Below are 17,861 nucleotides of genomic sequence, written 5' to 3'. Positions count from 1 at the left end.
AATACGAAGTTTGTCGGGTCAGCTAGTATATATATATATAGTAACTATAGTTCTACATGTTTCCCGTATTCAAGAAGGGAGCGAAGCGAGACGCAAGGAACCACAGAGACATTACAACTGTTTGTGCTGGACCAAAGCTTTTCGAAATCATCGTCAGTAGTGTGATTCTGTACAGCACCAATATTTCAGTAAACCAGCATGGTTTTATGTCAGGTTCTGTGTCGACTAACTTGATCGAATTTACAAGTATCTGCATCTCACATATGGAAGCCGGAACGTAAATCAATGCTTTACAGACCGTACTTTGCATGTCAAGCTGGATTCCACAGTTTTACGTGCATTCAGTAACACTGCTAGTGTCCCACAAGGCAGTAACTGGAGGCCTTTGCTTTCGTCTTGTATTTCAACGACATTGCCATTCTGCTGGGTTCCGGTTGCGTGCTGGTATATAACGACAATCTAAAAATCTATCTAGTTGTGATATCTGTCGACAATTATTGCCACCAATTGCAAATACTGCTGGAGACCTTCGCTGATTGGTCTGACAAATTTCTTCTGAATTCCTTCCATTCGTTGAATGTACGTTATGTACTGCGGACGCCAAATAACGATAGCGAAGTCTAGTTTGCTCCTGACGAGACCTTTGTAGATTGCTAGTATCGCATAAGGATCATCTAGATCAGGCTCAAATCTTCTGACAAGTGAAAATAATTTCAAGCCCTCATTGGCCACATTGTCGATGTGTCTAACCCAACAAACAGTTTTGCTGTATAATTGCTTATTAAGGTGAAACGGTACTGAATCCAAACATAGCCGAAATCATGGCGCCCATGTGAGGATACTGCCTCAGTTGGGCGCCATTTTTCCGGCCATGTTTGGATTCAGTACCGTTTTACCTTAAACGCTTGATTCCTGAACATTGGCTATATAACGGTTGGATAATCTACTGTTCAAATAAAATGTTTGTTGGGAATGAAGGAAAGCTTGCGGTCGAATGTTACTCCTAGGTCCCGGACATATTCTGCATGAGGCACAACTTTATCCCGATAAACATTATCAAAAATCACCGGGCAAACTTTCCTGGTGAATGTCATAATTTTGTACTTGTTCGTGTTTCTTTTTAATCTGCGTTTTCGCAGTATTTACCGACATGTTCTAAATCGAGCTGCAGTTTCAGACAGTCATCCATAGACTTAATAGGAAAAAATATTTTCACGTCGCGTTGTCTGCATAGATCAGAATATTTGCCTGGGAAATGACTTCAGGTAGTTTATTCAACAGAAGAACGAAAAGCAGTGGTGCTAAGTGACTTCCTTGCGGTACTCTGGAGTGTACAGTAAACAAATAAGATTTGTTTCCACAAATTTTCACATACTGTACTCTATGTTCTAGATATGATTTCAACCAGTTGTACAGCGAGTATCGAATACCGGAATCTTCCACTGCCTCCAGGATGCTATTAATAGTAACGGCATCAAATGCATTACTCATGTCTGTATATATACAATCCACCTGCATGCCCTTTAAGATATAATCTGTGACCACCGAGGTGAACTCGCAAAAGTACTACTAACTACGTAACGACTGATTTCTTTTTCAAGAATCCATGTTGCGCTGGAGAGATACTACCAACCACATCGTTATAAAGGCGACTATAAACTAACGACTCGAATAATTTCGGAATATCTGATTGTATAGCGACACCGCTATAATTTTCTACTTCACTTCTGGCGCCCTTTTTATGAATCGGAGTGATATGTGAAATCTTCCAGATTCTCGGAAAACGGCCGAAACCAAATGATACATTGAATAACTTTGTAAGAGGAATCGTAAATTCTTCCCGGAACTAGTTCAGTATTACCTAGCATATCAGGTCCTGCGGACTTATTGACATCGAACCCGCGGATGCCGTTTTCAACACAATTATTGGACAGTCGATATGGTAATTCGTCATTATCAGCAATGAGCGATTCCCTAATGCTGACTGTTGCGTCAGTAAATACGCTTTTAAAATATTCCGCAAAAAATCTGTTAGTGATTGAGCATCGGTATATAACTAACTAACTAATTATAACTAACACAAGCTGGAACACCGCGGCACTTTCTCCTGCTATTCACATACCATTCTAAGTGTGCAACCTTTATTGATTGACGACTTTGGAAAATGACCAATAACGACGCCGGCCACGACCAACAGGCTGCCAATTTATTTTGGAGCCCAACAGCAACTGTACATAATTTGGACACTTCCATTTGATTTTGCTGTAAGTGTCCAAATTGCATAGCTGCTGATGGGGTCCGAAATACGTTGGTTACCCTATTAGTTCGATACTTGTTGTTGCTAGAGACCGTGGGTACCACTGCATCTCTACAAGCATCACGGGAAAGGATTTGTTACATTGAAAGTTTTACTACTTCGCGAATTTACCGTTTTGCAACAAAAATCATGCGTATCTAGGTGCTCGACTTCGACTATGACCGACTTCGGCACTTTACATAAGTCAATTATAACTGTAATTTACAATACCAACTACTATTCAAAACTACTGGCTCGAATTTGAAACTGCGTAATTCTCACTACTTCGGAAAAATTTGGTTGTGAAAGTTTTTGCAACGAACGAGACACAAATGCAAGCGATGCTGATTCCTTGCAATAAAATCCTGAACCTGAGCGCCTCAGCACTATTAACGAAAACTGAAAATGATCATTTGCTTCATGAATGATTAGAAGTAAATTATGATTAGAAGGAAAGTAACATTGACCATTGCGAAACAATTTCAAATTTTTGGTGATTATAATGAAGACGTAGATCTAGTTTCTGGAAGGAGATTCTTAAATACTCCTGGTACGTGCAAGTGATGTTGCTTGCCGACCGATTCCCTTTTGGCCCTTCATACAGGAGCTGGTAAACGTGACCAATCGTTATGTTTGTACGATTCCCCTTGTCAAGATATGCCCATTGCTATGAACAGTTGTTCTGCTAAGATAGGTGGTAGTTCCCATACATACATACATTATAATGAGGACGTGGATAATCACACATTGCCAACTGGCACACAATACCGGACAGCAAAAACCAGGAACAATGAAACCAATAAAGCATTTATTGAAGCAATTGGTCCCTAAGTTATTAAGCATTTCCTCTTACCAACGCAAATATGTAGAGATATAGCGCTCTATACGCTCTCTTAAACCTCTAAATTTAAATAGGGCACGGGAGGGTATTTTGAGCCCATTAAGCGATGGCATCTATTTTTTCGGCCCATGACCTAGTTCTAGTGGAAGAACAGGTGGTTTTGACGTTCTTTGAATAAAAAATAGTAGATTACTTATAGTCTTGAGAAAATAGTTATAACACATTAAAATTGTTTGTCGGCAAAGTATTTTTATTGGTGAAATAAGAGGCAAATAGGCTGAATTTAGAAACCTGCTGAAAATACCCTCCCGTACCCTATATCATTGTTTTAATTTTTATTTTTTAGGCTTATGTAATGTCCGAAAGGGGGGCGAGAATTCCGTTCGCCTACGCTGGCGTTGCTATCACATAATATATGAGTAAATAATAGCAGCCTAACGAAAAACCTTATAGAAAGCAAAATTTGTTTGAAGTGTTTTGTCTGTTAGTTTTTTCTTCTATCTTCAACATTCTACTTTTGATCTTTTACCTTTTTCCTCTTTCCTTGTTATCTATTATTAAGTATGATTCATTCAAATTAGCTAATGCGATTCCTATCAAGTAGTTACAGAAAACCTGGATGAATTTATCCAGAAAACCTGGATAAATTTCTCATTTAGTAGTGTAGTCGGTTACAACACATTACAAATTGTCAATAAGGTCTTTAACTAAAAATAAATTGATTTGCGGAATTTTCAAAAAGTTACGCGTAGTGACCAGGGCCCGGCATCGTTGAAACAAATAAATGAAACTGACTTTCTCTTACCTTCGCTTCATACATGAAGTGACTTGCTTCATTTGTTGAACAGAACGTTTCAGGATTACCTACGAATGGCCGAAACACAAATGGCCGAATCACGAATGGCCGAAACACAAATGGCCGAAATAATGAATGGCATAATATACCAAATGGCCGAATCACGAATGGCCGAATCACAAAAGGCCGAATCACGAATGGCCGAATCATAAATGGCCGAAACACGAATGGCCGAATGTCATATTCGACCGAAAATATGCATAGCCTTCAACCTGCGCAAACGTTGGGTACATGCTGTCCTTACTCGCTGCCGCTCGTTCGGACTTAACTAAGGCATAATCCCTAATAGACAGTAAACCTAGGAAAATGCATGCACCTAAATAGTAGTGGTTTCTGCGGGGGGGCTGCCCCCCCGCAGTGGCCGGCGCTTCCGACGGCGGGTCACCGGCGCACACTCGCGGCCTACGGCCGTCTCGCCCTGAATCATCTAGGAAACATTTGCTACTAACACGGTAAATACGTCTCGCACCTTATAATGAAGATGTATTTATAATCAAGAAATATGAGGTAAAAACCAGTATAAAAATTATCTTTCGTAGATGTATGCTTATATTATAATATGCTTATATTATGCTTATAATTGTTATCTTATTCTTACTGTCATGGATTTTCATAAAGAAGTAAATGCAGTAAACTACAAGTTTATTACCCTATTACTAAATCGGCCGAAATATTTCATTCAATATCCCGCCGTGTCCATCTTTGTTGACCGCACATAGCAAAGCCAACAGTTTTGTCCATTGTTGTTGAACACGGTTTGCTTTCCGCACGGTGGTTGGTAGTTGTCCTGTGAAAAATGAGTGCATCCGGCGATTGCTGGTTTCAGCAACGAAGAAAGTGCACCTGTCGTTAAAATTGTGTTGTCGCAGAGAGTAAAACCGAAATGCTTTCCATTGATGGGATACTATTCAATAAAAACAAGCAGAAACGGAATGCTTCTTATGCTTTTTTCATTTCACACAAAATATGATAAAACAATTAAATATACGCGGACTAAAACAACATTACTCGACCAACACAGACATATTCATGGTGGTAAAACGGCTGCAGGTTTGTTGATAAAGTACTTTTATTTGATGTTTTTATAATGTAATAAAAATTCTAGGCTTTGTCTTTTGTGCCGCAAAATCTGATACAGGAGGCGTACGACGCGATGGAAGGAACGATGCCTGAAGAATTGAATAATTTCCTTACATATTTTCGAAATACTTACATAAGTGGGAGGAACCGGAACAATAGACCAATGTTTCACCCCACTCTGTGGTCAAATTTTAAGCCTGTCATTGACAAGCTATCGCGGACCACAAACAGCTTGGAAGCATAGCACCAACGATGGACAACAATTGTAGGTTCCCATCACCTGTCAATGACCAGGATCATCACAAAGCTGCGGGTGGAGCAAAAGGCGATAGAGGGGAACATCCTTAGAATTCTTCAGGGGGATGTTCCGAATTCGCGCCGAGCAATAGACGAAAAAATCTAGTCGAAATGTGTTAATGCTCACAAAATGAGCAGCAAAAATTTTGTTAACGCAGTTGCACTTTTATTAAGCGCTAAACAAAGGCGTTCGTAAAGCATGTTTTGTTTGTTTAATAGTAGTAGTTTGTTTTTTGTTTGATTAAAGTTATTTATTAACTACTTGCCAATTCATGGTTTTTTATTGAGTAGTTATTTAGGCACTCCGAAAAATTTCGGCCTTTCGTGATTCGGCCATTCGTGATTCGGCCATTCGGTACCAGCCCACGTTTCAAGCGAGCTTCAGTTGAAGTTAGTGGCTGTTTCAATTGACGACGGCAGAAAGTCAGGCACGATTTGTCGATATTGACTAGGATAACTTTAATATGCGTTGCATTGTAGGAAATGTTACTCAAATTTAATATATTTGCATTCAAAGTTGCTGCCCTTCTTCTGAATATTCGATAGAAAAGTACAAATGAAAAGTTCAAACCGATAGTCATGATGAAGTGAAACCCGTTTCGCTGACGCTGACTGAAGCCAGTTTGAAACTGAAACGGTGCTGCTTCTGTTGAAACCGAAGCTTTACTGCTTCATTGTTGAGTGACGCTATGCAATTGAAGGTGACGTTGTCGGGCTCTGGTAGTGACTGCTTTCAAACCCGCCAGCCCAGTACATTTTTCTTCATAATTTGTAACGAAACCTCAACAACTCTGTTTCATTTCATATTACTAGGATAACCAGACCTTTTCGGGTTTCGGTATAAACACCGTTCGGAGCGATTGAACGCAGCGTCGGTGCTCCGTACTGGCTTGACACGACGACTGAGCACGGTACCAGCGAACTGTGCATGATTTTTTCTTCGTTACCTCCTAACACATTCATACATTTTGTACGTAAGTGAGCTGTAGGAAAACTTGGGCTCGGTAAGCTCCGTCCTCGGGTTTCGTATTCTAGCGGACCCTATAGGATAGCACGGTATCACAACTAACAACTTACATATTTAAGGAGGGTAGTGTATTGTCGTTGACAAATGAATGCCATGCTCTGGCACGGTGTCGCACGGTGCGCTTCTAACACATATAGCACCACACCACATAAACTAAATTGGCTCCGAGATGCGGTGTCATATTCGTTTCAGTAGCTAAACGGCAAAGTGCATGAATGGAGTAGAACATTTTAGAACGGCTCACAGTACGATCGGAGATAAATATTCGCAGGGGTTAGTTAGTAGCGGTCTTCATTGAAAGTATGTTCTGCTACTTTGGTAACTTCCCTCGTGCGTGTGCGCACGAGTTTTTGTATGTTTGTGCTCATGTGTGTATGTGTATTTGCTCGTACATGTGTATGTGTATATGTAACCGTGCATAATGACTTTTTTATCCATGTACCTCTTAAACAAAAGTCCTAAAAGATCACCAAAGTACTCAAAAAAGAATTAGGTTAACTTCTTTAGTACAAAAATTTCAGATTCTTGAAAATATGGGCATATTTTCGATATTATCAAGTCACTGTTCAAACGAAAAAAAACAGTACTATTAATATTATTCCGGTTTTTGTGTGAGGGGAAAATGGTTGTTCTGTGACATTGACAAATTTCTACAGATACCATATTTTAATTTAAAAATCTAGTACTTTTTGAACCATAAATCGGGAATAATCGACTTGCCACTTTCAAATAGCATATGGATCATCGCTGCATATCAATAACCACATTTATTTGTGACGTAAGCCTTTTTGCTTATACTCATCAACACCGGCTTTTACTAAATCACTTCATCAACATATCATTTTTTCATCATTCAATCCACCTTAACAATGCTGCTGCTGCTGTTGATGCTGCTAGTGTAAATACACCTAGTGATTGTACACTTTCAATTGAATCACGACTGATCGAGACCGATAAACGTATTTCACGAAGTCGTGTTTCAAATGAGAATGTATCCATGCTTTCGAATAGAAGAAATGAATGTTCCAAAAACTACACTAGATCATTGCTGCAACACTTTCTTAGACAACACATTTCAGCATGTTTAATTTTATTCTTAAACCCCCAAAATTTAGGATGTGTCTAGCCAGATACTGCCCACGGTGACAATCGAAGACATCAGCCGGCCGAAGAGCAAAATTGGACGCCTCCGAGCTATCGGAAACCAAATTCGGTAACAACGAAAATCACCCAGTTCGGTGAAGAGAGAACTAACACTGTCCAATTTTATTTTTCAGGTTCCTTCGCCGGCTGGAACGGTCGATCCAACGGAAGGACCATCTGATCGCTGGCTCCGACGAAGACGGTTCATCGTCGCGGGAATCTCCCAAAGTGACTTCGCCGCTACTGAAGCAAGCGCAGGACAACAACGGTCCGATGGCAGGCACCAGCCAGACGCTGACACCGGAAGGGTCTAACGACGAGCGAACGCCTCTGCAGCTGCTTGCCCCTTCGAGTGCCGCCGGCACCAAGTCTCGCCAGAATTTTAAAATGTCCCGTCAGAAACGGATAGCCAATAGCCGGGGAGGAGCAGGAGCAGGAGCAGGAGGAGGAGGAGGATATGCCGAACAACAGCCTTGGCCTGAACGGGAGCACCGGCTGCTCGGCAGCGGTGATGTAAATAGTGAATAGTTACTGTAAATAATTCGAGAGTAGCATTTTTTTGCGTTAAACGTATTATCTTTCTTCCAACGGAAACCGTCTGCAATAAGAAACCTGACAAAAGAAAAAGAGTTAGTAAGCCATATTTTGAGTTCAGCTAGTGGATTAACTTTCAAAGCACAAATCTAGAGAAATGAACGTCGTGACTTTTAGCTATAAGTTGTACATACTAGCTCACTATAACCTTAAAAACGCTGACCACTTCAGCCATTTCGGCTAGAATGAGAGAATAAGTGAATCGTCACTGATCAATACTACAAGAAAGCAACCAAACTCTACAGCAATACTTAGGAAACTTTTTCTAAAAATCGACAAATTAAAGCAAAATATAGCGCGTTTAGGGCAAACTGCGACACACATTGAAGAAGCTAAATGTTTTTGTATTCTATTTTACACTGGCTACCAAAACTCACTACTCACAGTGCTATCCTAGGACCTCGGTACTATCTATCTACGTCCAGCAGACGAGACTTGCAAATATATTCGAATGTGTTCAGTTTAGTTTAGAATCGATCCCGTGTGAGGTCTAGGAACGGTCTAGGGCAAGCTATCGCAACCAACGTCTCACTACGCACCGGCACGGTGCCCATCATCGTCCGGTTTGATCTCAGCAGCAGCGGTTGAAACGGTATTTCGCTAACACGGTGTAAAGTCTGTAAATATATGGAACGAAAGTTCGAGAAAGTCAGTATAACCAAGCGCGAAGAAACTCGACCAAACAAGACAAAACGAAAACAAAAACGAAACGAAACGAGTAGGAAAAGCTAAACTTTAGACGCATCCAGGAGCTCCGAAACCGAAGAACAGAACAAAACAGAAAACAGAATCGGCACAAATGCGATGTAAATTTGTAAATCAACCAAATTGAGACTGATTATAATCCTAGAAACACGGAAGCTGAGCAACCGGGGGGAAAGATAACCGAAATTGTTATTGATAATGGTGCGGCGCGATCGAAAATGGGATCCAAGCGTTTCTGCAGGAAACGATCCACTGAACCGGAAAACAGAAACGTATGTAGTTGAAGTATTAGCATTTTAGACAGCACGCTGGATAGTAGTTACGTTAACATTTTTCTCAGTGCCAGTGGCAGCACCGCGGGTCAAGACTCGTGGCAATCGGCATTTATTGCTGGATTATGGGTTTCGATTTAACTGAGACGAGATGAGACGAGACGAATCGTATCCGGGTTTTTGATCATTTTAATCCAACTGCTATTGGTCGATTAGTTGAATTTGACAGCTACTGAAGTGTAACTCGACAGTATTGTCAAAGATAGTAGTCACGTATGCGCTTCGTTTGTTTCAATTTGATTGCCCCTCTCGCTTTTTGAAACTTGTTTTGCGTTAGAATTGGTGGGAGTTCCTCCAGCAATCATCACAGGCCCGGGGGTGGATGGTAATTAGCTTAAACAACTCAATCTTCTGTACTATTTATCTAACCCAACAGAGTATCAAACCTTGATTTCAAGTCTCTATTTATTTGCACAGAAATCTGCAAAGGTTAACTCACTGTTTACTATAAATTCCATACAATTATTGACAGGAAACAGGAAACAATGTCATTCAATTTTTCCACTAATTCCTGTCGACGGTTGAAGTTCATAGATCATCCGTCGGAATCAGGGGTTCTGGTCGGATACCTTTTGTTGGTAACTCACCGGATGTCAGCCTTTCCGACCGACAGCTTATTCCGTCATTTTTTTAAAACCGCCCGTACCACCCGTCCTCGTAATGACGTATTTCGCACGTATTCGTCGACCACGAACACAATGTCTCCTTCCTTTATCAGTCCTATGTCCCGGAATCACGTCGTCAGCCGAATTACCCCGATTTATCGACGCCAGGTGTTTTCCAGAGTAGGTTTTACCAGACTTCGCAAGGACAATCTCAAGTTCGTAAGGAACTTTTTCGGCTGTCATAAACCGTTGGAATTCAGCAGCAGGAAGTGGTTAGACATCAATGATTTGTGATCGGTTGTATCTATAGGAATGTCTTTCTTCTATAGGAAAGATTTCTTCTTGCAACTACTAATTCGCTCCAACAAAGTTTGATTCATTGCTAGAGTAGACCACTTGGGACCAACCACGTCAAGCGTGGAGTCTTCTTATCGCCTTTTTGTACGCATCCGTAGACAGACTATGTCCACTACCTTTAGATGTTTACCAGGTACGGGTCGAAGAGATCAAAACCCGCGTACGAAAAAGGGCGTACGAGGGTTCCAACCGCACCGATGGATGTGGACCGGAACTGCCGACATCGTTTTATGAACACGGCGCTATATTCAGCGCTTTTTGGACAGACGCACTTCAACCCGCAGCTCGTTCACGATAGTTTCGTCGTTTGCATTGCGGTATGTTCAGTTTTTATAATCCAGCCGTAGTTGCGTTATTATGTGTTTTCTGGATAAGATGATGGAAAACTTCTGATCAGATGGCAGGATATCTACGCTCCTGTGGCTCGGGTTGTTTCACCTAACACTCCATGTTCGTCTATAAATGGAGGAACAAATTTGCTAGTTTGTCCTTCTGCACAATTCTTCTTTAAGGTGATCACTTCGTCCGGGAACGCCTCAGCTTGTGCAGTCATCCACAGCATTCGTTCGGTCTTCTGTTGTTTTCACTCGTCAAACCGACAATATCCGTGGATCCATTCGATGAACGTATTCTATCGGCGAAACAATGAACTTATGGCGGCAGAAGTCGTTTGAACTACGAAAATATGTCAGCCTCAATCACCAGTTGTATAACCAGATGAGTGCTTTCCGTAATTCCTTGGCACTTTCATCGGCGTCTTTTTCCACAATCGTTGTCGATACTGCCTGCCTCACTTGACAGGCCTACAATTTCGTTGACTTTGCAAGCCACGAACTGCCAATTTTATCCACGACTGGACGGTCCCTAAGTAACTTTTGTACAACTTTAACGAATCAATTCCATTCGTGACTTAATCTTTGCAACGGTGTTAAGGTGCGAAAGTTAAAACGACCCTGACCCGTCTGTTGTCACGATACGGCTTGCTTACTCGCGTCCACAAACAAGTCAAGTTCAAACGATTTGTAGTTAGGATTGTAGTTTAGAAACAAAACAACGAGGACTACGCAAGCCTTCTGAAAAAACTATGAAAGAACTTATTATCTGCTACATGGTTACATGGTTGCTATGAACGGTTGTTTGGTCTGAACGTCTACTACTGTTAGAAATCCTCGGCGATCAGATCCGGACGAATTCCTACTTTATAGCGAAACTTTCCTAGTTGCATCCATTGTAGTAGCTTCGTGAGTACGTCGGCCAACATGGACTCTGTTGGGGTAATACTTCCTTTTGATGATCGCCTTTTTTTGCAGGTCGCAAACGGTGAAGAACGGTGTTGTATCGATGGCCTTTGTTGCGAATCGTACGGTCGTGCTCCACCAATTTGATGCGGCTTTGATATCATCCATAATTTTTTGAGGCCAGACGAGATTCTGACACCCTTCATTAAGTGCCGTGAACTCCGCTTCGGTGGAGCTAAATGCAACACATACACGTCTACGAGCACCATGAAGATGCTTGAATTCGACTTCCTGTCACGAGAATCTCCAATCTACGAACACCTCCAATCCCCGGTCGCTTAACTGAAGCTTGTAGTGTAGTAGTTTGTCCAATTGGTCCAATCCTGGTCATTAGGGCAGCTAGACTTTTGCACTGAAATCGAGACACTCACTGCTGCTACGCACAGGAGACACCCGATCAGACTCAGGTAATCGTGGTTACTGGGTATTGGGTAGGTAGCTGATGTCGAGGGAAATTTTCTATGATTTTGCTTCGTTCAAGCCGAAGCGTTTTGCCAATGTCCGATTGTACGTGGCCTGATTTTGATCCTGTATCCGAATGCACTTCTCTCTACCTCCATTCCAAGCAAATGACGAACGACTCCAAAGTTCGTCACGTTGAAATGGGCTGGAAGATTCTAGAAAATTACATCAAACTTTTTCTCCATCTGCGTCATATCGCCGACGTACATGAAAATATCCGACCATACACCGTTCCTACAACGTACGTGCTATAGGCATGGATCCGACTTCGTTGGCTGGAATCCTATGGCCTCAAAAATGGATTCCAGACTCCATGTCCTCAAATTGCATACGATTTGTCCGTCACCCCCGTGGTGTATCCTTCTGGTTGCTGTTCTAGCGTTCCCTTCAAGGATGAAACCTTGAGGGACAATTTTCGCTTTGAGTACTGCGTACCACGCCAGTGCCGTAGCATGCGGTTGGCCAGGCTGACCCCCGTCAAGGGAGCTAGCCTTCAAACGCGCCAAAAAGAGGATGAGCTTCAATAAGGCGCTAACAATAAGCAGCATCGTAGCGTACGGTTGGCTAGACTGGCCCTTGCCAAGGGTGCTAGCTCTCAGGAGCGCCAAAAAGGGCTTACATTTCAGTAAAGCATTAGCAATAACATATGTATGGACTACTTTTAGCGATTTTTCATGCCACGTTATCAGTTGATTTGCAAGCAATAGCGAAAACTATCAAATAACTACGCTCGATACTTTGTTCGTACTGCCAGCTCCACTCCGTAGCGAAGAAGTTAGACATGTTGAAGTACTGCGTGTCCGCTGAATAGAGCCAATCCGGCATTTACAACATCCTCCTCCGCGAGAAAGGCGAAACCGTTGATCGGAAGCCTGGTTCCGGCCGCCTGGCAGTGCTACGCGATGGTATCGTGCAGCAGAAGCTAACGATGAAAACCGAGAGCAAGGTTGTCTCAATGTTCCACGTCTTGGATCGGGAGGTCGGAGTAATCAGCTAAACGGTGAAAAAGTTCTAGGTCAAAATGGGCATTTTTATGCGGAAGCGTCAGTCGAGACTGGCTGTTTCTGAGCAGCGGGCAAATGCCCTGAGAACACGATATCGTGGTCATAATGAGCGTCGAAAAGTACGAAAACTACTTGGCGCTGGACGGCAAAGACCGGTATAGAAGATCGAGTACTTTATGTCCTCCAAGAAGGTAGGCGTCAAGTATATGTCTTCCGTGCCAAGCTCCCGAAAAAGATCCTTCTGTAGCTGACGATTGGCAAGAAGAGAATATTCAAACCATTGGTGTTTCGTTCAGGGCTAACGGTGAACGAGGACATACGAAGATATAGTTCGAAGTACCTACCGGAAGTTATTGCCCTCATCAAAAAGTATCACGGCGCCATAATGTCACGCTACAGCTCTGTATCACGCTTCCTTTCTCTCCTCCTTGGCCTTGAATAGCAAGTTGCAATCGACAGGTTTCTCGTCTGGTTGTAGAAGCACTAGCTCCCACGTTACCTTCTCCATCAGCGCCCGAATTTCTGGCGCTGGAACCCCACGTCACTTCGTAACGCTTCCGCTGGCGTCCGTTGCAGGCTCGCCGTGAGACCTTGCTGGGTGGCACTCGGACCAGCTTAGTCAAGCTGAACAGGAAAATTATAGAACGGAAAGCCTTTGTTCGAGACTACAAAGTCATGGTACTTGGCTAGAATTGCACGCTTCCGACCGCTGCACAGTGGTCCAACAGGGCGAAAAGCGGAATTTTTTTTCCTAGTGTCTTTTGCTTTCATTTTATCATTTATGGTCTTCAGCACTTTTGTTCGTATGATTATCCCCCTTAATCTACAACTGTCAAAAGATAGCCATTGCTTACTATAATGAAAATAAAAAAATAACTTTTTTGTGTTAGGAAATATAGACATAATTTCTTCGGCAAAGTTGTAAATATTGTAAAAACAAGCAACTTTGATGAAGAAAAAAAATTTCTATCTTTATCGAGTGCTGAACTATAGGACATATCCTTTGAAATTTCTTTAAAAATTAGTTTTACATTCATAGCTTTTGTTAGTTGCATTTTACAAGAATTCAATGTTCTAGGCAATTAGCGAAGCACTCAAAATGCACGTTTTTGCAGAAGATCTAAGGTATCATACATTCAAACTTTAAATTTCCGTAGCTTCACGAGCCTATGGGGTAAAATTGGGCAAGTGGATTTATGAAATCAGTACTTCATCTTAAAGCTTAAGTCGAGTACTATAAACTTGTATGGGTTCCGCTTGTCCCCAACCACCCAAATGAGAGTATGGCAAGTATACGTTTCATGGGTGTCGCGTTCACTAAAGGCTCGATACACGTCCATTTTTTTGTGTTAGTAGATAAACGCATGGTTTCTTCGGCAAAGGTATGGAAAATATAAAGGCAAACAACTTTGCTAAAGAAATGACATTTATATTTCTATCGAGTGCAGAGCTATAGAGCATTTTCCTTTAAGAAACTTAGTTTTTCTTACCTAGCTTATGTTGGTTGCATTTTACAGGAATATATGGTTCTAGTCGAATATTGAAGGACGCAAAATACACGTTCTTGCACAAGATTGCAAATCTCTAGGACCTTTCCTTTCAAAATTATCGCTTTTGGCTTTTGAAGGTAAGGAAAAAGGAAAAAGAAAGCTTACATAAGCGATAACTTTGTAAGGAAAGGTCCTATAGATTTGAAACCTTTTGCAAAAACATGCGTTTTGAGTCTTTCAATAATCGCCTAGAATCATATACCCTTGTAAAATGCAACCAACATACGTTAAATATGAAAAACTTCTTTTTTAAATAATTTCCAAAGAAAATGCTCCATAGCTCTGCACTCGATAGAGATAGAAATGTCATTTCTGTGGCAAACCAAGTAGAACCTAATGGACGAAAAAGTTGTCCGCAGATGATGAGCGAAGACCAGCAGTAGCTCGAAACGTCCGGACTTACTGGTATTTAAAAATCTTCATGCTTATTTCGCCGAAAAACGTCGATTAAATCGAACGAACATTGCGGTGGCGGCGATTATCTGAAATCAACAACAGTTTTAGATTGCGGGGAATATTCCTACGAACAAAACTGCTCAAGACCATAAATGGTAAAATGAAAAATAATAGATACTAGGAAAAAAGTTTCACTTTTTGCCCTTTTGGATCACTGTGAGCTGCACCTTAACACCCGTAACTCGGGTGGATATGAAAGTTGTGAATACTCCCGAAATTCTGAACTGCGCATAAATGGAGGCTGGGCATCGACTTGGCATGACTCGTTGAGGAAAACTACTTCCAAGCTCTTGAAGACATTCTTCTCGGTTGGCTCGCGCAAACGATATGCTTTGCTCAGCTAATCGACACCGATTAGGACGCACTCCTTTGACTTCTCGTCCCGCTGCGTCCGCTTTTGTTTAGGAATATCACACATAGCTTTCGTGCCGAAAAGAGGTACATGGAACAGATTAGGCTTAGGATTTAATAGAGGAACGGTTGTTGACGTATGTGGAAGCTACTACCCAGACGGACTACGGTAACTTCGCCTCAAGTCCTGTTGTAACGCTCAGCCAACCCATTTTACTCTGAATGGTGCTCAATGGAAGTTTGATGTACAATTCCTGCGTCGGCAAAGCATTTCTGAAACGATCGGTTAGCATACTCCTTACTATTGTAGCTACGAAAAACTTTCAGGTCCCGGTCTGTTTATCAGCTAGAGCTCGGAACTGGCCGAATGTATGGAGGCCCGCAGTTTCGCATTTCGTTTCCAGTCAGCAGATGAAAATTGACGAACTTTTGAGTTTACCTCTGCCATGAGTGTCAGTGCAGTCCCGTTGGGAACCAACTTAGTTGCCAACAATTTAGTCCAACTGGGGCCCTCCTGCTCCGGAAGACTCTTATCGTCATTATCAGCAGCATAGAGCCGGAGTGGCTCGTGCTGTTTTACACGGTCGTCTCCATTCAACTCGTTCTTGGGCTACTCGTCGCCAATTTCCCAGTTGTCTCAGAAGTCGCAAATCACTTTCAACCCGGTCGAGCCATCCTGCACGTTGAGCCCCTCTGTTTCTAGTTCTGATGGGGTTGTTAAAGAGAACTATCAACCTACCAACTCGCCAGATGGGAATCTCTTCAAGTAGTGCATGTAGCTCGTAATTCATACACCTCCGCCACTCTTCGCTTTCCGTTTGTACTCCGCCTAATATTGTCCGGTGGATCTCCATACTACTGTTGTTGTCCGCGGTCACCAGCGATTCAAAATACACGAACTCATCTACTACTTCTAGTTCGTCGCCGTCAACGGTTACCGTCCGTGGGAGGCGCAAATTTGTCCCTTTTCAATCTGGCGTAGAATGCCTCCACCGTCGCAATGTTCCTGGCTATGATATCAAAGTCATCTGCAAAGCCTAGGAGTTGACTACCCTTGGTGAAAATCGTGCCTTTCGTTTCGATGCCCGCTTGTCGGATTATTCCCTCAAGAGCGATATTGAACAGCATGCAAGATAAGCCATCACGTTGTCTCGACCCTCGCCGTGTCTCAAAGGGACTCGAGAGTGTCCCCGAGATGTGCACGAAACACTTCACTTGATCCAATGCGGCTCTGCTCAGTCGCGCCAGTTTACCCGGAAAGCCGTGTTCGTGCATTATGTGCCATTGCTGGTCTCGATCGACTGTATCTTATGCTGCTTTTAAATCGATAAAAATATGATACGTGGGCTTGTTGTACTCTCGACATTTCTGCAAGATCCGTCGGATGGTGAAAATTTGGTCCACAGTGGCGCAAGCCGCCATGAAAACCACCTGATAATTCCCTACGAAACCTTTGTGCTTGTACTATCGGTGACAGCCGGCGTAATAAAATTTGGAAGATTACTTTGTAGGCGGCGTTTACCGTTACCGGCGTTAGCGTTATGCCGAGATAGCCGCATCCGTCCTGCCACTCCTGCCATCCATTCCACTGGTAGCTTTTTCTCCTGTCAAATTTTCGAAATAACCCAGTGTAGAGCCGTTGCCAGCGTTTCACGGCCATGTTTATAAAGCTCTGCTGGTAGGCGGTCCTTACCAGTGGCATTATTGGTCTTCAGCAACCCGATTCTCGATTTTCTTCTTGAAGATGAAGTGCTGGAACATTACTATCTTTCATGGGCCTCCCGTTTCGCCTCTCGGAAAGCCCGCAAGCGGTAGGGATTCGACTCACTCCGCGAAAATGTCGAAGTCACCGGGGAAATTATCTCTGCCCCATACTTTTCCACGGTTCCGCACGACAAGAGGCTGGTAGTGATAAGCTTCAATTCAATTCAATGCCTCATCCTGATTCGGCACCGGCTTCACGGTTTGCCATAATTGTTCCAACTCGAGGTACGGCTCCCTCTCCACCGTGAATTTTCAGGTTAGATAATTTTCTCGGCCGGAAAGAGTTGAAAGATTCTGCTGAGGAACTTTTTGCAGGATTAGTTGACACAAGGCTGGGGCGTTGTCGTTCAAAATAATCAATGTTAAAACTTACTTCGAAAAATATTGAACGATTTTCTATTGCTAGCAACACTGACCGGACAAGTAAGCACTGACTCTGACGAAACATTTTCAAGAAAAAACAGAATATCAGGGAAGACGGAAGAAACAGAACAAGAGCCCAGTTGTCTCGTCTCGTCTTTAAAAACAGTTAAAAGTTTTAAACTGCTTAAGCGGGGTACGCTGCTGAAAAGAAAACAGCTCAAGAAAAAATCTTGCTATTTACCGAAGAAATTTTGACAACTCCAATGCAAGCAACCACCTGTCATTTTTTCTTGTGGTAATAATTGCGCCGGATATTATTCCGTATTATTCCGGAAAAGTGACGTTTTAATTCACCTGCATGTAAAACTGCGCCGTCTGAACGTGAAATAATATTTCTTATGAAGTGCGTACTGCTTAAGAAATCGTAAACGAAATCGATTTCTTGAGCATTTCTTGTCCTATCTTTTTACCCATTACTTT

At 42.4% G+C, this 17,861-nt stretch overlaps 1 protein-coding gene across 1 annotated transcript in view; it reads left to right on the top strand.

Moving 5' to 3' along the window:
• The window catches only part of LOC128746302 (uncharacterized), a gene marked incomplete at its 5' end in the record, with an annotated part of 88,754 nt that extends 80,686 nt beyond the window's left edge, over nt 1–8,068 (top strand). Inside the window, 2 exon segments of the mRNA XM_053843351.1 lie at nt 7,513–7,610; nt 7,675–8,068. Coding sequence (XP_053699326.1) covers nt 7,513–7,610; nt 7,675–8,068 — 492 coding nt within the window.
• Nucleotides 8,069–17,861: the final 9,793 nt, after the last annotated feature.

The sequence above is a fragment of the Sabethes cyaneus genome, chromosome 1 (assembly GCF_943734655.1).
Source record: "Sabethes cyaneus chromosome 1, idSabCyanKW18_F2, whole genome shotgun sequence".
In the NCBI taxonomy this organism is placed as follows: domain Eukaryota; kingdom Metazoa; phylum Arthropoda; class Insecta; order Diptera; family Culicidae; genus Sabethes; species Sabethes cyaneus.
The sequence above is the reverse complement of the archived record's forward strand: the minus strand, read 5'-3'. Positions and strand labels throughout refer to the sequence as shown.